The following is a 23,374-nucleotide window of genomic DNA, read 5'->3' as shown; positions in this document are numbered from 1 at the left end:
TCAATTATTAGAAACACTATACACCTTCAACAGCGCTAAAGCTTTTTCACCAACTTCTGAAATGCTGTTTGCTTCTTCGTCTGTATTTGAATCAAAAGAAAACTGAACTGTTCATAATAGAGTCACGTTTGATCTGTTCTTCTTTCAACTCTGCGGGTCGATTATCCTGCTTGTGACATGACCATCCTGTCGGGACGCTCGTCGTGCCCCCTTGTCCCGGATGGGTTGTGATGTAATTTCCCATCAGAAAATGATGCAAATCTCCATTTCTGTAATGATTTACCCAGACGATCGATATCTGCTTTGTTGGAAGAGGTGATTTGGATGTTGTATGAAAGCTGTGTGTCGGAAAAACTATCTCAGAGAGGGGGTTAAACCTGCAGAGGAAGGGTCAAAGGTCAGATTTCCCATAAAACCTCAATATTTCGAACATAGAAATGTAGTGATTACATTTTTATCATCACAGATGCAATTTACGATGGTCTATGGCGCATCTGAAAACAATTCTGAAAAAAAAAAATAACTTAAAGGAGAAGGCCTTCACATGTTTTGTACCTTCTAACTGCTTGAACTGGTTAGGTAGTTAATTAAAGTATGAGCAGTCAGGAACATACACCTTTACCTACTCTTTATTTTACTCCTAATCTTTTTTTTGTGATAAGGTGTTACGACCCGGCTCGTGGGGAAAAAGGAAGCAACATAAACCAGAATGTTTTTGGTAAATTACAAGGTATTTGCAGGGTTTACAAAGAGAACGGAAAAAGGGCTGTTGGATGCTGCTTAACTCAAAGAAATGAATATAACTTAAAGAGGTCTCTCCAAAATGAGAGATAGCCATTAGCTACTTCAAAATCAATTCATCCATCTCATCAATAATCAAAATACAAAAGAAGCAGCACCCTCTAAACCTAGTGAGTCTAACATAATTAATCTACAGGTGTCTGGATGGTGTCAGTTAACCCCACTAAGATCCTTGCCCAATTTCCTTACCACAGTTACCACATTCACTACAGGGGAGCACAACACACACAAGGCCAGTTGATCATAAAGGGCCAAAATCACAACTGAGGGCAGCTATTTAACAGAGTGATGATCTGGAAGGTGCTAGATGATTGGAGAAGATTGCCAGGCGCCGCACCAATCAGATCACCGGCTGGAACCAGGAAGTAGGCAGGTCTTGTGCCAGCCAATCCTTGGCAAGGGACAGCACATCCTGCTTAACATAACAGAGATACACATACCCAGATAAGGAAGGTGGCCGTAACACCCCTCCCCTTAAGATGAAAACCATAGGTTTGTAACAAAACCACCACCTTACAACTAGGACTATTTTTATACCCTTGATAGCGCATCAGCTAACACATTTTCAGATCCTTTCTTATGACGTACATCCAGGTTGTAATCTTGCACGACCAAGGCCCACCTAATGAGTCGCTGGTTGTGGTTATACATGCGGGAAAGAAACAAGTGGATTATGGTCAGTGTAAATTACAACTGGCAGAGAACTGGAACCAACATATACCTCGAAGTGTTGTAGGGCCAACAGCAAAGCAAGTTCTTCTTTTTCAATGGTTGAATAATTACTCTGGTGCCTGTTAAACTTACGGGAAAAATAACACACATGATGATCCACACCATTAACATCCTCCTGCAATAGGACTGCACCAGCTCCAACCGCACTGGCATCTACTTCAAGTTTAAAAGGTTTAGCGAAATCTGGGGCAGCGAGCACAGGGGCATGACTTAAGAGTATCTTTACACTCTCGAACGCGTGCTGGCACTCTGGAGACCAGGCGAAATCTACCTTGGGGCTGAGCAGGTTGGTTAAGGGCTGTACAACGGTAGAAAAGCTACAGCAAAAACTTCTACAATAGCCTGCCATTCCGAGAAACCGTCGAAGAGCTTTACGCGTGGTCGGCATGGGGAATTCTGTTACGGCGGCGACCTTCGCCTCAACAGGTCGCACCTGACCCTGTCCAACCTGTCTCCCCAAGTAGATGACAGTGGCCTTACCAAAGTCACATTTTGCCAAATTTATGGTGAGCGTTGCCTGCGCAAGCCGGGAAAACACCTGCTCAAGGACTCGCACATGCTCCTTCCAAGTCTCAGTATAGATGATCAAATCATCCAGGTAGGCGTTACAGTTATTTAATCCAGCCAACACGGTATTCACCAACCTCTGAAAAGTGGCCGGAGCATTACACATACCAAATGCAATAACCGTATACTGTAGGAAGTGATCGGGAGTAACGAAGGCAGATATTTTAGAGGCGCGCTCTGTCAGGGGAACTTGCCAATAACCCTTTAGCAAATCTAACTTACTGACATACTTGGCGGTGCCCAAGTTGTCAATTCAGTCCTCCATTCTAGGTGGGGGATAACAATCACGAACTGTAACACCATTTACTTTTCGAAAGTCCATTACGAACCTGGGGGAGCCATCGGACTTAGCCTCTAAAAGACAAGGAGAACTCCAGGGACTTGAGCTGGGCACAGCCAAGCCATTCTGTAGGAGGTACTCCGTTTCTTCCTTCATCAGCTCATGCTTCATCTGATTAACACGATAAGGATGCTGCTTAAGAGGCCGTGGATTAGTTACTACGATGTCATGCTGAAGGACATTTGTCTGTGTGGGAACATCATTGAAAAGACAGGGAAACCGACTAACAAGATCGACAACATCTTGCTGCTGCTCAGCGGTCAGATGCTGTAGTTGGGATGGTAACGCTTGCAACGCCTGAGAGTTCCGGAGACGCACCCCCTGGTGAACAGAGGGACACAGCTCCAAATCATCAGATAAGGCTGATCGGTTACGATCAGTGCAGAGACACCTGAAGTATTTCCCAGAACAGGGGCCGGGGACGGCAGGGAATCAACTGGACTAGTTTTGGTCTCTCTGGCATGATACAACTTCAACATATTAACATGACAAACTCTGTTTTTCCGCCTTCTTTCAGGGGTGCCGATTACATAATCCGTATCACTAAGGCGCTCCCGAACGTCATAAGGACCAGAGAACTTGGCGGAAAGAGCAGATCCGGCAACTGGCAGCAAGGCCAAAACTTTGTCTCCTACCTGGAAACGGCGAGGAACAGCCGCGCGGTCGTACTGACGCTTCATCACGGACTGGGAAGCTGACAGAGCCACTTTAGCGAGTGCATTAGCCCGATGCAAACGCTCCCGGAACTGACTGACATAATCTAGCACATTGGTACTAAGTGATGTGTTAAGGGACAAAAATTGGTCATGCAGGGATTTAAGTGGACCGCGAGGAGTATGACCGAACACAAGCTCTGCGGGGCTAAAACCTAAAGACTCCTGAACGGCTTCACGGGCAGCAAAGAACACGAACGGGATCCCCTCATCCCACTCTCTCTCGTTTTCTACACAGTATTTGCGCTGCATTGACTTTAACGTCTGGTGCCATCTCTCTAATGCGCCTTGGGATTCAGGGTGGTATGCAGAAGAAACTTCATGTCGCACATCCAGTGTTTTAAGAACCTGACTAAATAGTCTAGACTGAAAATTGGAACCTTGATCGGTTTGAATCACACAGGGAAGACCAAAAGTGGAAAAGAACTTGGTCAATGCTTTCACTATAGCCCCAACAGTAATTTTACGCAGCGGGATGGCTTCGGGAAAGCGAGTGGCAGCGCACATGACTAAGTAAATATTGATTTCCGCTTTTAGTTCTGGGCAAGGGGCCGACAGTATTATTACCCGTTCGAAAGGTTCCCCTATCGCAGGTATCGGATGTAATGGTGCGGGAGGAATAGGCTGATTTGGTTTACCCGCCAGTTGGCACACATGACAGCCACGGCAGAACTTGGCTACATCTGATTTCAATCCGGGCCAAAAGAAGTGTTTGAGAATGAGCCGGTAGGTTTTTGTCACTCCCAAATGTCCAGACCATTGGCTTTCATGTGCTACTGTCAAAACATGCTGTCTATTTTCCGAAGGTACAACTACCTGATAGACAGCAGCCCAATCAGAATCAGTGTAACTTAAAGGGGACCACTTACGAACTAGAACATCCTTATCTAACAGATAAGTTACTTTTTCACCGTTTGCTTTACCGTTACTCACCACACTTGAGAAGCATTTCTGCAATGTTGGGTCAGCCCTCTGCGCAGCGATCAGGCGCTCTCGGGTGACTGGGAGTGCCCCATCACTGGGGGACGTTGAGCCTGGGCTGGGAAAACATCCCAGCACAGCAACCTCATCCTGAGATGTAGCAGACTTCACCACCTCTTTCTCCACCTCAGCTTCATCTGAAACAGCTGCCATAAACACACTGTCAGCTAACAGGAAATCAGGGACATCATTTTCATTCTTAATCGCACGAGCGCACGTAATGGCGCAGGTGGGAAACACAGTGGACGGTAGCTGAGCGACTGGAGTTGATTCATCACCCACTGGTGAATCTAACACTTCCAGTGCAGGGTTGACTTTACCTCCGGCAATGTCATTACCCATCAATAGAACGATACCCTGGATTGGCAACTCGGAACAGACTGCGACAGGAAAAAGTCCAGTAAATAATTTGGACTCGATGTGGACACTATGTACTGCTTGAGAGACGTATCCCATCTCAATGCCGCGTAATACTGAGCCATAACCGCAGGCTGATTGTTCAGAAAATGGAAGCACTGTGGCCAGAATAACGGACTGAGAGCAAGGTGTGTCTCTCAGGACACGCACAGAGCGCTGGTCAGCAGGCTCCCCTGTGAGAGAAATAAGGGCGTCGAAAACAAACGGCTTAAAACAAACGTCAATATCTTCCTGCTTGTCACACTCAGGGACTACACAAGACTCAGCTTTAATCAACCCTACACCTTTAGGCTGGGAAACACGAGCATTTTGTTCCTTGTTTTTAAGGACCAAACAGTTAGCGATTATATGACCTGTCTGGTGACAGTAGAAGCACTTCCGCTCCGCACTCTGCAATCGGGGCGGACTAGGAGATGAAGTAGCAGAGACAGGGTTACGGGGCGTGTTACGGCGTGACCCCTCAGCAGTAGGGGTTACGACCCCCATGTTACGGCGTGACCCCTCAGCAGGACCTGAGGAGAAAGTAGCCTTGTGCGTTAACATATACTCATCCGCTAGGACTGCCGCCGCAGACAAGGCACTTACTTTCTGCTCATTGAGATACACTACAATGCGCTCGGGCAAACATTTCTTGAAGTCCTCTATCAGAATTAACTCCCTCAATGAGTTAAAGTCATTAACTTTACAAGTAGTGCTCCATTTATCAAAAATAACTCCCTTCTCTCTAGCAAACTCAACATAAGTTTGACTCTGAGCTTTCCTGTGATCTCTAAATTTCTGCCTATACGCGCCGAGGACCAACTCGTAAGCACGCAGAATTGCAGTCTTCACGGCATCATAACTCAAACTGTCTCCTAAGGAGAGGGCAGCAACGGCATCTTGGGCTTTTCCATGAATTTTGCATTGAAGTAAGAGTGACCATGCCTCAGCCAGCCACTGCAATGCAATACGCTCAAACACACCAAAATAGGAGTCCACTTCAGTCTCCCGAAACACAGGCACTAAAGCAATATGCTTACTAGCATTAAATCCTGTTTTACCAACATTAGGGGAGATGGTGGAAGAAGGTGTCATACCTGAACCAGCAGGTGCACCTCGCACTTGTCCTGCTGTCTGAGTCTCAAGCTCGAGCTTCCGCAGCCTCACAGCTTTGTCAGCCTCAATCTCCAGCTTTTTTACTTCCAGCTGAAGATGGAACTGTGCCTGCCTTTCACGATCTTTTCCTGGGCTTCCAACTGGATACGGGCAAGGCGGACCTTCAGTCGGGCCTTGTCTCTGGGGCCAGTACTGATCGAAGGGGATGGGTCATAGCGAGGAATTGTGAACGGCGTTTTCACCCGCCCACCTGCCCCGCCTTCCACCCTGGAGGCTGTTTGTGCCTCAAGGCTTTGGCCCTCCTCAGCCGGAGCTGGGATGCCAACAGCAATGGCAGCAGACTCAATTTGCTCAGGTTCTACAATCACCCCTTGTTCCACCAACTTATCAATTACTAGAGCTTTGAGCTCTCTTTTCAACAGGTGTCTAGCAAAAGTGATTCCGAAGTGGATTGCAATTTGGCCTAACTCATCCTTCCGACAGCTAGCTATTTGACTCAAGGTAGGATTGGCTACAAAGAACTCCAAGTCAAATCGCCCAGCCATGGTGCCCAATTACCCAGCTGCGCTCCCTTACCAATTGTCAAACAGTCAATCAATCAATGGCAATGCTCTGCCAACAAATAACTTGCACTAGGACCTCAATTTAGAGATCCCGGACGAGCCCCCATTTATGTTACGACCCGGCTCGTGGGGAAAAGGGGAGCAACATAAACCAGAATGTTTTTGGTAAAATTACAAAGTATTTGCTGGGTTTACAAAGAGAACGGAAAAAGGGCTGTTGGATGCTGCTTAACTCAAAGAAATGAATATAACTTAAAGAGGTCTCTCCAAAATGAGAGATAGCCATTAGCTACTTCAAAATCAATTCATCCATCTCATCAATAATCAAAATACAAAAGACGCAGCACCCTCTAAACCTAGTGAGTCTAACATAATTCATCGACAGGTGTCTGGATGGTGTCAGTTAACCCCACTAAGATCCTTGCCCAATTTCCTTACCACAGTTACCACATTCACTACAGGGGAGCACAACACACACGAGGCCAGTTGATCATAAAGGGCCAAAATCACAACTGAGGGCAGCTATTTAACAGAGTGATGATCTGGAAGGTGCTAGATGATTGGAGATGATTGCCAGGCGATGCACCAATCAGATCACCGGCTGGAACCAGGAAGTAGGCAGGTCTTGCGCCAGCCAATCCTTGGCAAGGGACCGCACATCCTGCTTAACATAACACAGCTGCACAACAGAGATACACATACCCAGAACAGATAAGGAAGGTGGCCGTAACATAAGGTAACATGTTTGTAAATGAAGTCTTAAGTCTTTAAATTTTTGTTAGTAGCTTACCCAATTTTTTTTAGCGATTCACCAATAGTTTCTTATGTTACATATTCGATGTTACATATTTAGACCATATCCTCACGGGTTTCAGGGTTTGACTTACTTAACTCAACTCTAAAATGCCTATTGCAACACAAAATCACAACATAACAAATAATACGGCTTACTACTAGTAGTACATACAGTATGAGGAAAAAAGGGAGATTCATCAATTATATATGAAATACTGTGACAAAACTGCAGCATCAAGAGGAAGTTTGAGGTGTGAGCAACCGGAGGCAAATTAAGGAAATTCATTATGTGTGCAAACAGATGGCCCAACGAAGCAGCCTAAAATGCTGAATAGTCAGTTATGCAATATCTTGTACCGCCTTTATGTATCCGACAGTGAGGAACTTTAACTGCGGTTAAAACCACGACATTTTTTTTTTTATTATTTGTTTAAATCAACATTCATCAAAAAACAAAGAAAAAACAGGAAGGGATAACCATGGCACTCAGATGACAACAGATTGAATCTACTTGCTGTACATGTGATTTATTTGATTGTATTAGTTTAATAGGGACAGTGCTTACTCATCAATAGAAAAAAAAAAAACATAAATGAGCCAGTGTTAGCCCAAAGGTTCTCCCTAGACAGATGTTAAAATAAGTATTTGTCTTACAATATTCATTTACATCATAAATATGCACAAAATATCATCCACCAACTATATGAACAATTCCATTACTAATATTTTACTAATTGCATCTTTATCCACGTTGTCTGTTCTGGGCACTTTTTGGTTGGAGGTTCTCTCATTACTTTCTGGCTCCAAAGGTGCAGTGGTGATATTATTCTGTTTCTCCCACCTTTAAAAGGAAGACTGCAGTATTTGATGGTCCATAACAGGAAATGGAACAAATACAAAATGACTGATGTTAAGACATTCACAAGGGGAAGTGTTTGCCATTCCCAGTTCCTATGAGTCACGTTGATGATAAGATGCAGTAAAAGAACCGATTCTGTCAAAGAACAAGTCTTTAGTGGATTATAGTTCTGTTGGCTCAGAGACCATAATTATTCTGGTATTCCGATGAGAAGGTAAGAAATTATATGTAAAAAATTTGATATTTTAAAGCTCAGCGTTGTATTGCACCTAAGAGAGGAGGATTTTTATTATTAGATTGACAATAAAGATTGTTTTTCACCACAATCCTGATATTGGATATCATTATGAGGAAAAAAAAGGATGGCAAAAATCAGGACAGGACAGACCAAATACATGATATACAGCAACATTTAAAAATACTATTTTTTAATTAATGCCAGGATTGCAAGTGAAATAAGAATACCACTGCAAAATAACAGTCAAAAAACGGAACTGGATGTGGAATTAATTTAGCATTCATATTTTCAAATTGAATGTGCATTTTTTTTATACAAAATGATGTAAAAGTTGTTGCAGCATTATAAGAGTATTATTTATTCAACATACAGTATTTCACCCAGTCATATGTTCTATGGAGAGTTTTTTTTACGATCTCACACTTCTTCATGGAAGGTTGACATAAACACCTCCTTCTGGTCTACATTTCCCTTTTATTTTTCTGCTGCAGATCATTTATTGTGTCCTATCACAACTTCTCTCCAGCATTATTTTACACACAGGGTGTATTTTTCTGTTGAAAGTCTTTTTCAAATAGTAATGTAGATATTGTGTAAAACACAACAAAATCTCGACCTCAAATCTCATCCCCGGTCTTTAATGATTGATCAAAATGTCAACATGCTTCCAGTTTGTAGTCCAAGTCCAGGCAGCCCCTTTTATTTGTAGCAATTACTGGATCTGTACATGGAGCTTCTATCCTTTGGGTGTTTCACATGTGATCGGCTTTTGATTTTAGATTTGAGTTCATTTTAATAGCTGCGCTTGGATTTAATAGGTAAGTTGGCTCTCGTAGATTTTGGTATATAAAAAAACAAACTTTCAAAAATGAGCAAACTTCTCTTGCTCGGCCTAAAACAGATGACACAGTAAAGTAACATTTAACATTTTTTTTACTGTACCTTGACAGCATTTGATCTGCTTTGAAGTCGCAACATGATCTTCATTTCTGCTGAAAAACTACATTTGGTTTATTATTTCTCAATAGGTGAGTTCCATTTTATATCCTTCAAATTGACTTCTTCCTTTTGAATTTTTTTGTCTTGGCAGTTAACAGCTTGAGTGCGTGCATGAGAAATGTATTCAGTAAAAGGAAGTGAAAGAATAAACTGTAATTTGACACATCATGGTACATCTCGTTTGTCCTGGTAATGAATTTGATGAATGACAGTATTACAGACTTTTGGATGCCATGTTTTTAAATATCTATGAAACTTTTGACATTCTTGTTTAGGTCTACTGAGTCTACCACTGCTGACAGGTTAGTAAGTTCAAATTATTTTTCATACATGAAAGCACATGCCTATTAATTCAATATTTCAATTTCTGCACCCCGCATTTATGAAAAAATGTTTGTTACTCAGTTCATGGTGACACAACCTGCTATTGTGCTTTGTTTTGTCTATAGAATGTGATGAAATTCGGCTGTGGGGGCCGTCACGTTGCTCCGGTAGAGTGGAGGTCTACCACTCAAACAGTTGGGGAACGGTGTGTGATGATCACTGGACCCTTCCCACCGCTGAAGTGGTGTGTCGGGAGGTAAAATGTGGGATGGCTCTTGAGGCCAAAAAAGGCGCTTTCTTTGGAGGGGGACACAACATGATCTGGTTGGATGACGTGCAGTGTACTGGGAGTGAGACCTCCATCTTAAAGTGCCCACACAGACCACTGGGGGACAATAACTGCGCCCACAGCGAAGATGCTGGGGTTATCTGTTCAGGTACGACGGAGTTCATTCACCTAGTGATGTGTGCGTCATTTGACCCGCTTGTGTCCACCAGGATAACACTCAATTACACTTCATCAAATAGCTCACATTTAACATTTCTGAAAGCAATAGTTGGACATGTGTGTTATCTTGCAAATAGTTCAGAAGATTGATATCATTACAAGCTACTTAGCATAAAAACTAGAAGCAGAGGAAACATAAAAATGCACATTTTTATTATTACACACACAAACAAGACAACGTGTTCATTTTTGAGCTATAGAGGTGCTGGTGCATTTTCAGCCAGGTTAGCTGCATCCTCTGCTTCCAATGTGTTATGCTTAGCCAAGCTGAAGGCCCGTACTCAAAATGTGAAGAGCAGAAATGTGGAAGTGAAATTGGGAAATTTAGCTGTTAAGAAAATAAGCCATCGCAGCATTTATTTTAGCAGCTCATGATCCTGATATTGCATCAAACATCTAGCGGTTGTATTGTCAGTTGATCATTTTGTTGACTACTTTGAGATGATTGCTACAACCCTTGTTTCAGCAGAAGCACATCAAGGTCGGTGCATGCCCAGCTGCTGCAAATGTCAAGAGCAAAGGGCAGGCGGTAGAGATGGGAGATAAACCAAAACTTCAAAGTCAACAACTGACCTAATTCTTTTATCTTTTTCTTTTTTTGGATTGGGTCTGGATGTTTGGTGAAAAGTCATCATGCAGTCATGCTTCCAATGAATACACCTTCACTCTACATCTTGGTTCAGAACAAAACAACAAGATGTAGAGTGAAGGTGTATTCATCATGTATTGCACTTCAATAAGACTGGAACAGTTGATATCCTGGCTTTTCAACTGATTGCCTGGCTAATGATTGCACCCAATGAATACTACAGCAGACACCCTATAAAATTGTGAATGAATGTTATATATGACAATATGTTGATTATCTGTTAGAGGAGCTTGTAGTTTGGACAGTTGGACATGTATTGATTTTTTTAAACATTTCTATCACCATCATATCCAGAACACGTGAGGTTGATCAACGGAACCAACCGTTGTAATGGCAGAGTGGAAGTCTACCATGATGCGACCTGGAAACAAGTGTGCAGCAGTGACTGGGACACGGAAGATGCCAGCGTAGTGTGCCGGGAGATTTCTTGCGGCAAGCCTGTCGCTCAGCTTGAGCCTATAAATCTCGGAGAGGGACACGAAACGAATGGCATCAAATCCAACTGTTTTGGAAACGAGACCTCCATCTCCCAGTGCCCGTTACAAGACAGCAAGGAAAGCTGCTTGGATGCTACAGTCGTCTGTACACGTAAGGCAGCCGTGTGTTCAAAATAATTTACGTGGGTATGGATGGCTTCTGAATAGACGTGCCCTTGATTTTTATTTTTCCCACCTGACAGACAGTAAAGAAACTCGGTTGGTGAACGGGACGCATCGTTGCTCTGGCCGAGTGGAAGTCTATCATGAGGGACAGTGGGGAGCAGTTTGCGATGACCGATGGGGTATGGAGGAAGTGGCTGTGGTGTGTCGAGAGATGAACTGTGGGACCCCCATCTCGGCTAAGCAAAGGGCGGCCTTTGGCACGGGTCCACACCAGGTTTGGTTGGACGACATGGAATGTACTGGTCATGAGAAGCTTCTCACCGACTGCCCGCACAGAGGATTCGGAGAAAACGACTGTAACCATAACGAAAATGCTGGCGTTGTTTGCTCAGGTGACAACACACACGCTACACTCCTTGTCGTTCAATGTGATGTAAATCTGTTTTTTTTTTCACGTTCATGACAAGTGCAGTCAAACAACCAACCAAATGACACAATTTTATGAAATCCTCTTGAACATTTTAAATCCAATAACTCTTCTTAAAGGCAGAGTAGTTCACGCATTGGCTTACTGAAAAAGTCCCGCCCCCTTCATTCAGACCTCTGTTCAAAGCCACTCCCCCCAGAGCGCCCAATGAGATCAGCAGAGTGCGCGCAATCAGGAAGTAAGCAGACAGACAGGCAGGCCGTCCAATTATTTTCCCCAGCCCGACTTGATTGGACGGGTTTTTTACAGTCCTGCCACGTTCACAGATGACATTTAAAAAAATGTTTTTATGTCAGAGCAATTCATGTATTCATTGCTATCGGTATGTTACGAAGATTTCAAGTTCTATAACAGAAAGTGTTTCTGAAGAGATTCACCTACTCAACCTTTAACCGTTTTGCAGAAACGGTCAGGCTGCTGAACGGGACGAACCGCTGCTCCGGCAGGGTGGAGGTCTTCCACGACGGCCGATGGGGCAAGATGTGTAATAACTGGGGCAGTGAGGAGGCTGCGGTGGTGTGTCAGGAACTCAGCTGTGGATCTCCGAAAAAATCTGCAGAAAGCGTGAATTTTGGTGACAGCGGACTGAGAGGGATTACAAGTAGGTGCACTGGCAATGTGAGCTCCATCTCCCAGTGTGCACTTCGAGAGTTCACGGGGTCGTGCGAAGGCGCTTCTCTCACATGTGCAGGTAAGACACAAAAGATAGTGATATACTGCACTGTGGCACCATTCAACTAGAATAGCAAAGACAATATTTCAGCCTGATAATGGCAGCTAAGTAAGTACCTTAATAGCTGCTCAACTGAGTCCATTTGACAGTCTGGATTAGGCCTAATACTTCATGATAACTTCAGCTAGTGAGTACTTTTACATGAGTGGACCTATCCTCAGGTAATCCACCGTTAAGGCTTGTGAACGGCACCGACCGATGCTCCGGTAGAGTGGAGCTTCTGCACGGCGGCCACTGGGGAACAGTGTGCGATGATGCCTGGGACATCAAAGATGCTGAGGTGGTGTGCAGATCCATGGACTGTGGAACAGCTAAGATGGCCAAATCCGGTGCCTTCTTCGGTCAGGGCCATGGAGACATCTGGCTGGATGACATGGGCTGCTTGGGGAATGAGACATCTCTTTTGCACTGCCGCCATCCCAGCATCGGGGAAAACAACTGTGGCCACGGCGAAGACGCCGGTGTGGTGTGCTTAGGTACATCCTCTCGGTTATCGCTCTGTTGTCGGCAGGCCATTTGCTTTATTCCACACAGTGTTTTCATGCTTACATTTATCTGAACCAGGTATTCCTTTCAAACACCAACTAACTGGCTAATTCTCTTCTTCAGCTGACATCAGACTGATCAATGGGAGTAGCCAGTGCTCCGGCAGGGTGGAGTTCTACCATCTCGGACAATGGTCACCAGCGTTCAGTTTCAACTGGGGAATGAATGAGGCTACGGTGGTGTGCAGAGAGATGAACTGTGGAGATCCCCTCAAGTTCACCGGATCCTACGGTCAAGGCGAACATCTGCGAGGATACGAGGTCCACTGTAACGGCCGAGAGACCTCTCTCGCCGGATGCACGCTGAGAGACCATACCAGGGCCAGCCGTGATCGCATCGAAGAGGTGTCTGTTGAATGTTCAGGTGAATTGAACTTAAATTGGTCTTAATTAGAAATTCCCCGTCACTTACTGTGTAAGGAGTTATAAACTACAATGATACAAACTTTATTTTAGTAGTGTCACCAATCAAATAAAAGTCATCCGGTTACGTTAGGGTAACAACAATCATGACCCCAAAAAGTACACAAATTATTGACGAAACACCAAATTAGGACTGTCCATTAATGTAACTTTCCTTTCAAGGCAACGTGAAGTTGACCGATGGGCACGACCGCTGTGTCGGAAGGGTGGAGTTCTTCGACAAAGGCCAGTGGGGGAATGTGTGCGGTGAATCCTGGGATGTGAATGATGCAAGCGTGGTGTGCAAACAGCTGGACTGCGGGAGGACGTTTAAGACCACCACCATGACCGAGTACGGCCACGGCAGCGGACGCACCTGGATCGATCAGATTGAATGCGGTGGAACGGAGCTGACGCTGGGTCAGTGCACGCAAAGACCCTTTAGAGACAGAACCTGCAACACCACCTCAGTTGCTGGTGTGATCTGCACAGGTAAGAAAAGAGGAAAAAAGACAGTTGTGTCTCTCCTATTTCTTTGTATTATTATTTCTCTTTTTGTATGGCCCTTTTTTTTCCCTTTCTGTTTTTTTTTTTTTTTTTACCAAACTTGCTTCTATACTGTATTGCCACTTTCTGGTCTTCCTCCCCAGATAATGTAGGTTGTCATAGGGATGGGTTGATTGCTATCATGTGACCTAAATACGGCATTTCGTTCATGTGCTAAAATGTATAGGCTAGTTTTATATTCAAGCTGAACCCTAAAAGAAAGAAAACAATAGATGATTTCACTTTGTCTATTAAGGCTGTATTACAGTAAAGCTATGCTTGAATGAATCAATAGAACTGATTTACTTCCATTTTACAGGAAGTTTGGCGGTCCAGTTGACTAATGGTAAGGACGAGTGCTCTGGCAGGGTCGAGGTCCGCCACGGCAACACGTGGCAAACGGTGTGCGACACCGACTGGAACCTGAGCAAAGCTCAGCTGATCTGTAGCGAGCTGGAATGTGGGAAAGCAATGAGCGCTCCCGGCAATGCCCTATTTGGCCAAGGCACTGGATCGGTGGTGGAGGCGGGCAATTCGTGTTTTGACAACACGACATCCCTTCAGCAATGCTCGAAGAAAGGTTTCAGAGCAGCGACGTGTGGCCACGAACACGATGCTGGCGCTGTTTGTGCAGGTAAGGCCTTCGGAACGATTCGGTTGGGACACAATTTTGTTAGCATGAAGTGGTAAATTGATTACTTCTTCTTCAATCAAGTGCACTCATTCCTTAAAATTTGACATTTTATGAAATACACTAGTCTGCTTTATTGTCAAGAGTAAATATAAAATGAATACACAATTGGCAGCTGTTTGGCTTAACTTTGCATACAATCTGGAAGAATTGTGAAGCAGCTAGCCTCTGTGAGTTATGAATCACATATAACATGCTAATTAGTTAGCTTGATTAGCAGGTTTTCTTACCCAAAATAAGCTAACAGACTACTAGCTCTAGTGGCTCAGCACAACAGGGTATTTCCTAAAATATTACACCATTCACATAGCAAAAGTGACATATAATACATCAGGCAGTATTCCACATCATTATGTCTTTATATATTATATTATATTTTTCCTTTTTGGCGGTTGTAATTGGTTATGATGGTGTGAAAAAATGATGCTTTCAACGTATTCAAAAACACACACAGGCAACTTAAATACACTTTTTCAGAATTGTATGGAAATGCATGTCTCGAGGGCTCTTTTTATGTATTTATTTTTTATTTGGACTCACTTCTGTTTTCACATGCAGCTCAGATGCGGTTGGTCAACGGCGTGGGACAGTGCTCCGGTAGAGTGGAGATTTTCTATAAAGGCGAGTGGGGGACTGTGTGTGACGACGAATGGGGGATGCCCAATGCCGATGTGGTTTGCAGACAGCTCGGCTGCGGTCATGCAGTTTCCGCCCCTGCGAGCGCCCACTTCGGTAGAGGCACTGGTCCCATATGGCTGGATAACGTGGAGTGTAACGGCCAAGAGGCTGTTCTCACACATTGCAGGCATCCCAAATTTGGAGAAAATAACTGCGGCCACGGTGAAGACGCTGGGGTCATCTGTTTAGGTAAGAGCACCGCCTCACTTCTAGAGTCTGTGAATGAAAGTCTGGTATGAGGTGAAGCTGCGTTGGTTCTGACAAAACCTATACTACAACTTCTCTGTTAAAGGTTCTCTGCAGAAACCCCATATCACCTTGAGTCCCTCTCCAAATGTAAACTGGGGCGAGAAAGTTGAGATCACCTGCACTGTAGTGACAGAACACTTTGGCGGGACATTCATGCTGAAAAGGATGGCAGACTCATTTAAAATGGAAAAGTTCTCTGAGAACGAAGCTGCGACCTTTGTCTTTGCGAAAATGGACTTCGACCAACAGGGGTCTTACTTCTGTGAATATCAAAAGAAATTGCCCGAACAAGTCATTAACTTTCCTCAAGGAAGTACTGCTGAACTGACCATCACAGGTAAACAACAGTCCACTTTATTTGTTGAACACGGACGTTGTACCGTGCGAGAAAGGGTTCCATGATGTCCTATACGAGTTTGTAAAAATCGCTCTTCTACCCTGCAGTGAAACTGGAGAAGCCCAGCATCTCCCTGACGTCTCCCCACTCGATGGTGATCTACAGCCCCGACAAAATAGCAGTCAGTCAAGGAAGCAGCTTCTCCGTCACCTGCTCCATTCATTCTAGATATCCCGGAGGTTCCTTCTCTCTGAGAGAGAAGAAAACCAACACCAGTAAAATATTGCCATCGTTTGGTCACACTATCTTCTACCTGGCATACTTTGAATTCTCTGACATCGATTCCAAAACCCAAGGGGAGTATAGCTGCACCTACAGCGTGAACATCTCCTCGAGGTCTTTCCATTCTGAAAGCTCCAAGACGCTCCAAGTCTCTGTGGGCGGTAAGATCCAAAGAACCCCACCAGAGTTTATTCATTTTATTATGGCTAGTTTTCTGTGTCGCTAACGCCACTGCATGACCTTTTAACCCCTACAGCAGCAGCATCCTCAGTCACAGGAGCGGTTGTGGGTTCACTAGTGGTGGTGGTGCTGGTCCTGGTTGTAGGTTACCTGGTCTGGAGAAAGAGGAGGTGGGGGGCAGGTAAGTGGCAGACATATGCACATTATTCAAATGATAAAATTACCCCGATGCCCCCTTTGTCTTACTGGCATAACATTTCTAAATTGTTTAAAGCTGCATGAGCAACATATTTATATCAACTTTGGAAAAAATAATAACGCGACAGTTGCATTTTCACTTCTCCCCAGCTTTGACCTTTTTTTTTTTTATATCTTTCTCCACATTGATTTAAGTTTAGTGATAATGCATCAGTGTTGAGTTTACATGAAAAAATAAATAAAGACAATGTGTAACCAACAGATAATTATCATCTAATTCTGCAGCTTCCATCAGCTGGAAGGAGTGTAGCATCTCTCGGATGGTTGTTTTTTTTTTTTTTACGACTAGCAGGTTTACTGCTCTGGTTCAGTGTTTTCGGCTGCTTTCCATCCATTTCCGCTGTAGTAAAGCATGGAATGGAATATGTCGTTGTGACATCACAGGAAAATACAGTTAATCCTGGTTTTAAAAACCTATGATGGTTTTTGATGGACCTAGTTGCTCTCGTGGATTGTTTTTTTATTTTTGTTTGTACTTTTCAGATACCCTGGTTCAGTTTAGTAGCAGATTTGGAGGAGCAATAAAGCAAGATTTTGAAGAGAGGAACAATGGAGTTTTTGATGGAAGGTACGTAAAAAAAACAAACCCAACCCTGTTATTGACCAAGATTATTTTAGATCAAACCACTTAGAAGACGCCCTTATGATTGAGATTATCCCCCTCCTTTTCCCCCTTAGGGACCGCAACACCCAAGTGAATGAAGGTGCACATGAAAGCAGCGGCCCGGAAGACGCCAACGCTGATAAACCCGTTGAAACTGTGCCTGAAGACCTGGCTGGGAGAGTGTGTTACGAGCTCGAACCCCTCGTTCTCTCTTGAAAATGTGCCGAGGAAAAAATTATGTGATTTCCCGAAAATTGAAATTACATCACACCAGATAGTTGAAGGCTGGCTTTTATGACTCTCTCTCTCTGGTTGGAAGTTTTAAGTCTGTTGCACCTGCAGCCACACCCAACAGTGATGCCACAGGTGTTCCCACATCATGGCAGCAATGAGAGAAGTTAAAACTGCTGCATGTCTGCAACAAAAGAAAAAAACAACAACACGATTTTCAGCTGGTGTTCAGTTGCCCTTTAAGGTACACCAAAGGGAACTGTTTTAAGGGTGTTTTTACACAAATAATTTAGAAATGTACTCTTTGCATATCCTCAAAATAGATGCTGTGTTATTTGCTTGAAAAGAATTGAAAATGTGATTTTAAATAGCATACAAGTTTCCATTCATTTTCATACTTCCTTGTTGTGATTTTTATTTTTCTGCGAGATTCTGCCAATCACAATCCACTGACCCGAAAGAAGATAATGCTTACATTGTCCTTGATTTGCATGACAATTTGCTGTTGGTGTTATGTGATCTGATCAATAAATGTGTATTTCATACAACACGTGCACCGTTTCATTAGACAGAATGTTTGATGGGTAAAAATGTTCACACCATCATATGGCAATTCATTCTGAATTTGTTTAAATCTTTTAAATAATCATTTTTAAACTTTAATCTGCACAATAATGAAAACCAGCCATCATAAATTGTTCACAAATGTCTCTTTTAAATGGAAAAACCCAAGTATAAAGTGGCTGGAAATCCTAAAAGTTGCATACAAGTACAAGTAAATGTACTTATGCACAATACTTGAGTTAATGTACATAGTTACCGTTCACCACTGGTGGAACTGTGTGTGTGTGTGTGTGTGTGTGTGTGTGCTTGCACAATCAACACCAGCAGGCTATACTGCTAACTGGAATGGCAGTCACACAAGTGGGTGTGTCCTGCCTTGTCCAAACCTGCTCACCTTGTCTGCTGTTTCATCAAACCAGCTCCACATACTTGTATAGTAGAACGCCCTCTCTCGCTCTGCATTTCACTCAGTTTGACTCTAGTTTAAAGTTTCATAGTTAAAATAGCTGCTATGCCGATCAAAGTGTTTTATTCCAGCGTGAGCGCTTCCCGAGAGGTAAAGTATGCAGTCTCACTTTCTTTTTTTTACTTGTACTTCAGAGTACTTCATAGACCATTTAGTGTTTGTCGACAAACTGCTTGTTGTGGACGGCGAAGACCATTTTTATGCAAACTATAACTTGGCTTCAAAGGGCTACACATGATTTTTAATATTCTTGCAAATATTTCTGATGAAATGCTGTCCTTTCCAGATCAAGACCAACCAGCAAAAAATCGAAAATGTCCTGAGCAGCAGGAAAATCGACTACGAAGCTGTCGACATTTGTCAGGATCCCAAAGCAAAGGAGTTGATGAGGGAGTTGGCAGGGGATCCGAGAGCGCTGCCCCCTCAAATATGCAATGGAGACGTCTACTGCGGGGTAAGTCTCACACAATAACCTGCACGTAATAATAAGTCGTACTGACAATAACACTTGCTCAAAAGTAATATAATTAAGTGCAAATCATTTACACACTTCCTGCATTTGGAAAGAGGGAGAAAAAAGATTGCTTGTGCAGGGCGTAGACACAGCAATTAAATAAATATTAACACCAACCACTGGTTTGCACACACACACACACACACACACAAACACACACACACACACACAAACACACACACACGCACACACACACACACACACACACACACACACACACACACACACACACACACACACACACACACACACACACACACACACACACACACACGCTATCAACACACAGGTATGTTGGCACACAAAGATCACTCCCCCAACAACACACTCCAGGTTGCTCCCGGAGGGTTTTGAGTCATCATTTCATCATTCCATTCAGATTTTGTTGTTATTGCTTTTAGGAGTGCAACTTTGATCCTTCCAAAATGATTTGTTTTTTTTTAAATAAATCTGTATGACAGCTGCTTTTCACCCTCACCCCCAAATCTATAACCTCTGACATGTTTTCTTTCGTTTTTTCTTTCTTGCAGGACTACACAGCATTCGAAAATGCAATTGAGGAAGAAAATTTAGAGAAGTTTCTCAAACTCTAAAAGGAATGGAGACCAATGAGACAATAAACATAAAAATCACTATAGTAACGTTTCTGTTTCCTTTCATTGTATTGTGACAGAAGTCGTATTGATGCTCAAAGCTCAGGGATATGCATTTGTCTCACAGTGTGGTGGGTGCTTGCCTTTCTTTTCAGGGAACGGCTTCTGAGAATTTTTGGTGTTGCACATCTGAACAGTTTGAATGATTAAAATAAGAATGATTAAATCGTTTGAGCTCTGCCTGTTGCACATGAGTTTTGTTGTGTCTTATTTTTTTGCAAAAGGGAATACAAAGTTGTATCTGCGGATTTTGTTACTGTAGCCTTTAATTTGGGTTTATAACACAATAATAAAACACAATGGCAAAGAAACAATGAAGATTGGGCTTTTAAATCTGAAAGTGGCACCACAACTACAGTGTAACAGTCTAATCAAAGTTACCCCTACTGACTGCAAATAACCACAAAGTACTGGTGGACAGTGTGAACACTATAGAACGAAATAGTGTGAAATAATAATGCCAGTTACATTGCAGAGCCATGCATAAACAGAGAATATGACCTCCATAAACCAATTACCCTCGTGCTTAGAAGGGGGTTTTCACTATCACAGGGCGCCACAATATTAAGAAAATACTTAATGTAAATATTTTAAAAATGACACAATGTATATACATTTAGTTTTAAAAGTACATTGATGGATTGAAAAAGTTACATGTATTTAGAGTAGAGCTTTTTGCATTGTAAACTGCTTTATTCTCAAATATTTTTTTTATTAAAATGATTTTGAATTATTTAAGGCTTTCGTAGTTCTATTGAATAACCTTTTTATTCGTAATTATGTCACAATCTTTTATATTTATTTGAAACTACAACAGGCACCGCATTGGACGCCACTGTACGGACACAGGATGGGTCCTGGCGGATTTATAGCAAATGTCGCACGTTTATGACGTCCTCTTTTACCGCTACCCAAGAGGAGGACAGGGTACGCTTCATGCACTACCGACACAATCTAAAGGATTAATGAAACATCTTAATATATAAACTCCTAACAGCGAACTGTTTACGTTGGATACTGACTCTTCTTTCATTTCTGTTGTTTATTGCAGATCTTTAAGTCCACCATCCATCGATAATCAACAATGGCCGAGGAAGGGTGAGCATGACGCTATTATTTGTCGCTAACGTTAGCTCACAATTTTGTAACTTAAAAAAACGGTTATGACTTTCTGGAAAAGGTGGTGGTAGTTCTGTCATATAAACTTATTCTGGTTACCCAAAACGACTGTTGCTAAGTAACGCTAGGTGTAATATGGTATTTTGCTATGCGCTAACTGGCTAGCTTGCATGCTAACGGGGTATGGGGCCACTTCATAGCTTTTACAGCGATCAGGTGTAAAGCTGGCCGAAACTTGTAGCAAGGTCGGTTTAAGTGTCCTTGCTCTGCCCTTATGATAAATAATAAAAACAAGTTTAATTTATATTTCGCTGCAGTAACACTACTGTATTATAAATGTAGCTACATTAAGCAGTAACGTGAACTTAAAAGACCCCTAGCTGAACCAACCCAAAATATTCATATTTTTATGATAGTACTACATATAAATCCCCACTAGATGTGGGAAATAGTTTTTGTAATATGATCAGAAGCACTACAAGGTAATGTGTGTAATCTATCATCTCTTTTTATGGAGAGGGTCAGATTACAAGCCATTATAACCCAAATCGCCTGTTTACATGCAAGTTCCTCTCCCGGTGAGCTTTCTGGTGCTTGAATGATGACTCTCTTTCTTTTGTCGGATACCCCTTCACTCTACAATGAGTGAGATCCCATCTCTGACATAGCTGGAAGCTCTCCTGGAATCCACCATTTCGACGTGCCCATGTTGGTAAATGTGATTTTAAATCTGTTTTTCTCCCTTGTCCGCATGTGTGTGTCATAGCAGCGTCGCCGCTGGAGGTGTGATGGATGTAAACACAGCTCTCCCTGAAGTGCTCAAGACCGCGCTTATCCACGATGGCCTTGCCCGTGGTATCCGTGAGGCTGCCAAGGCTCTGGACAAGTGCGTTTTTAATTTCATTACTTCCATCAATATGCACTTTTGGCCTCAGCAGGTGTTTCGCTGATGCTGTCTTGGCTCCCGCTAATGAACTCTTGTTTGGAAGTCTGCTGTTTTTTTACCTGATTGCTGTCTGAGATGTGCCATCACTATTTGAAATGGTTTACATGCCTTTTAATGCAAGTTTATTCCATGTTCTGCAGGCGTCAAGCCCATCTCTGCGCCCTTGCAGGCAACTGCGACGAGCCCACATACGTCAAGCTGGTGGAGGCCCTCTGTGCTGAGCATCAAATCAACCTGATAAAGGTAACAAGCCTGCTTCACACCCCTGGCCTTATTGTCAAGTTTGCATGTCAATAAATACATTTAGAGTCCTTCAGTTATACAGGCATGTCCTCTTGTTTTGAGGTTTCTTGTGCACTGACAGTGGAGTTAAAGTTAGCATGATGTGTTGTGCTGATGATGGTTTTGTCTCCCTCTGCTGATTACTGAGAGGTGGCCCTTCACTTCACTGCAGTTACCCTGTTGGGTAAGACACAAGTTACGATACTGTTAAACTTATTTTCCAGGTTGACGACAACAAGAAGCTCGGCGAATGGGTCGGTCTGTGCAAGATCGACCGTGAGGGCAAACCCCGTAAGATTGTGGGCTGCAGCTGTGTCGTGGTCAAGGTAAATCATGCTCTGTTGCAGGGTTTTTAAACTTCCTCCAGATCTGCCAGTCAAGTGCAGCTGCTCTGCTTCGTGCTTAGCAGCTGTTGTTGATGATAACGCTTGGCTAAATGAAAGCCAGGGTACGAGCCCCGTCATTTACCTGTGGTGACTGGGGTCCCTAAGAATGGCTACAAATATAAACAATTGTCAATATGCTGCATGTTTGGCAGGTCACTGTAATGAATCTAAACTGTGTGGTATATTCAAATCGACGCACCTCCATTTTTAATTTCTAGTTTCCAAAGAGATAAGGCTCTGAGTTTTGGAGAAATGTGTAAGATGCAAAATACGGGGCGCTCGGATGGCTCTCCGAGTAGTTGGCGCTTCATGTACTAAGACATGAGTCCATACTGCAGCGGCTCTTCGTGGTCTGTTTTCTGCTGAGGAAAAAATGCGCAACACACCAGGTCTCTAGATGAGTTGCTGTCGTAAGCTAAGCTTCTCTGCTCGTGGTCCTTGTCTTTTTGTACAGTACTGCTCCAACGGCAAATGCACTGTACTTTCAAGTAATTTGGGTTGAGCTGTAGTAATACCACCTGTGCACTATGCATGTTTTGGTGAGTAACTTGAAAGTCGGACCCGGACTCCACAGGACCCCTTTTTTGTAAATAGTTTCTAAATATGCCCCAAAGAAATGTGTGGCATGTCTGTTGTCGTTACTTTTGGTTGACACAGATGTGATGGCATAATTCGCCAGTAATATTGCTGAGGCTGTAATTTAGAAGTTAGTTTAGTTTACCTTCTTCATCTCAAACTGTTTTTCTGTCTGCAGGACTATGGCAAGGAGTCCCAAGCCAAGGATGTGATTGAGGAATACTTCAAAAGCAAGAAATAAAGTGTCAAAAATTTGATATTGAAGCAGTTGTCTGAAGTGATCTATTTATTTTCTTTCTTTCTTCCCCCCCCCCCCCCCTTTACGATATATTTAACTGTCCAAAAGCAAGTCTGCTAGAATCCAACTGGCAGTGAGTAAAGTCAGGGTCTGTTCAGATATGCATTTCAGTTTGGTAGCTAAACTTAGTCGAGCAGAGTCTGCATTTTAAGACTAGCTTCCGT

The 23,374-nt window shown here is 43.2% G+C and overlaps 3 protein-coding genes across 4 annotated transcripts; all 3 read left to right on the top strand.

The window, feature by feature from the left end:
* The first annotated feature begins 7,940 nt into the window (after positions 1-7,940).
* LOC311026633 (scavenger receptor cysteine-rich type 1 protein M130-like) lies at positions 7,941-17,954 on the top strand. Of its 2 annotated transcripts, none has more exons than XM_084030306.1 (17): positions 7,941-8,077; positions 9,052-9,129; positions 9,376-9,402; positions 9,550-9,861; positions 10,876-11,169; positions 11,261-11,575; positions 12,074-12,361; positions 12,565-12,879; positions 13,013-13,312; positions 13,534-13,842; positions 14,216-14,530; positions 15,146-15,454; positions 15,558-15,851; positions 15,959-16,294; positions 16,390-16,494; positions 17,055-17,139; positions 17,250-17,954. In XM_084030306.1, the coding sequence occupies exons 2-17, from the start codon at positions 9,078-9,080 to the stop codon at positions 17,389-17,391; spliced, it is 3,798 nt and encodes a 1,265-aa protein (XP_083886432.1). In that variant the 5' UTR covers positions 7,941-8,077; positions 9,052-9,077; the 3' UTR covers positions 17,392-17,954. The 2 variants fall into 2 exon arrangements, with proteins under 2 accessions (XP_083886432.1, XP_083886433.1); XM_084030307.1 differs by lacking the exon at positions 7,941-8,077 and adding an exon at positions 8,782-8,919.
* Positions 17,955-18,367: 413 nt separating this feature from the next.
* On the top strand, positions 18,368-19,792 carry LOC311026885 (SH3 domain-binding glutamic acid-rich-like protein 3). The gene is made up of 3 exons (XM_084030601.1): positions 18,368-18,526; positions 18,723-18,890; positions 19,481-19,792. Exons 1-3 carry the CDS (start codon positions 18,482-18,484, stop codon positions 19,541-19,543), a joined length of 276 nt encoding a protein of 91 aa, XP_083886727.1. The 5' UTR covers positions 18,368-18,481; the 3' UTR covers positions 19,544-19,792.
* A 666-nt stretch (positions 19,793-20,458) lies between these two features.
* Positions 20,459-23,176, top strand: rps12 (ribosomal protein S12). The gene is made up of 6 exons (XM_084030807.1): positions 20,459-20,530; positions 20,655-20,701; positions 21,492-21,608; positions 21,809-21,911; positions 22,175-22,276; positions 23,091-23,176. Exons 2-6 carry the CDS (start codon positions 20,688-20,690, stop codon positions 23,151-23,153), a joined length of 399 nt encoding a protein of 132 aa, XP_083886933.1. The 5' UTR covers positions 20,459-20,530; positions 20,655-20,687; the 3' UTR covers positions 23,154-23,176.
* Positions 23,177-23,374: the final 198 nt, after the last annotated feature.

This window comes from Eutrigla gurnardus, assembly GCF_963514095.1.
Source record: "Eutrigla gurnardus genome assembly, chromosome: 16".
Lineage (NCBI taxonomy): Eukaryota > Metazoa > Chordata > Actinopteri > Perciformes > Triglidae > Eutrigla > Eutrigla gurnardus.
This window is presented reverse-complemented; position numbering and strand designations above follow the sequence as displayed.

Bases quoted from the DNA above. Each gene is read 5' to 3' on its own strand.
- LOC311026885 (XM_084030601.1), top strand. From the start codon at position 18,482: ATGCCGATCAAAGTGTTTTATTCCAGCGTGAGCGCTTCCCGAGAG. The intron at 18,527-18,722 runs GTAAAGTATGCA...TGTCCTTTCCAG, and splicing joins GCGTGAGCGCTTCCCGAGAG to ATCAAGACCAACCAGCAAAA. The intron at 18,891-19,480 runs GTAAGTCTCACA...TCTTTCTTGCAG, and splicing joins ATGGAGACGTCTACTGCGGG to GACTACACAGCATTCGAAAA.
- LOC311026633 (XM_084030306.1), top strand. From the start codon at position 9,078: ATGATCTTCATTTCTGCTGAAAAACTACATTTGGTTTATTATTTCTCA. The intron at 12,880-13,012 runs GTACATCCTCTC...TCTCTTCTTCAG, and splicing joins CGCCGGTGTGGTGTGCTTAG to CTGACATCAGACTGATCAAT. The intron at 17,140-17,249 runs GTACGTAAAAAA...TTTCCCCCTTAG, and splicing joins AATGGAGTTTTTGATGGAAG to GGACCGCAACACCCAAGTGA.
- rps12 (XM_084030807.1), top strand. The intron at 21,609-21,808 runs GTGCGTTTTTAA...CATGTTCTGCAG, and splicing joins GCTGCCAAGGCTCTGGACAA to GCGTCAAGCCCATCTCTGCG. The intron at 22,277-23,090 runs GTAAATCATGCT...TTCTGTCTGCAG, and splicing joins GCAGCTGTGTCGTGGTCAAG to GACTATGGCAAGGAGTCCCA.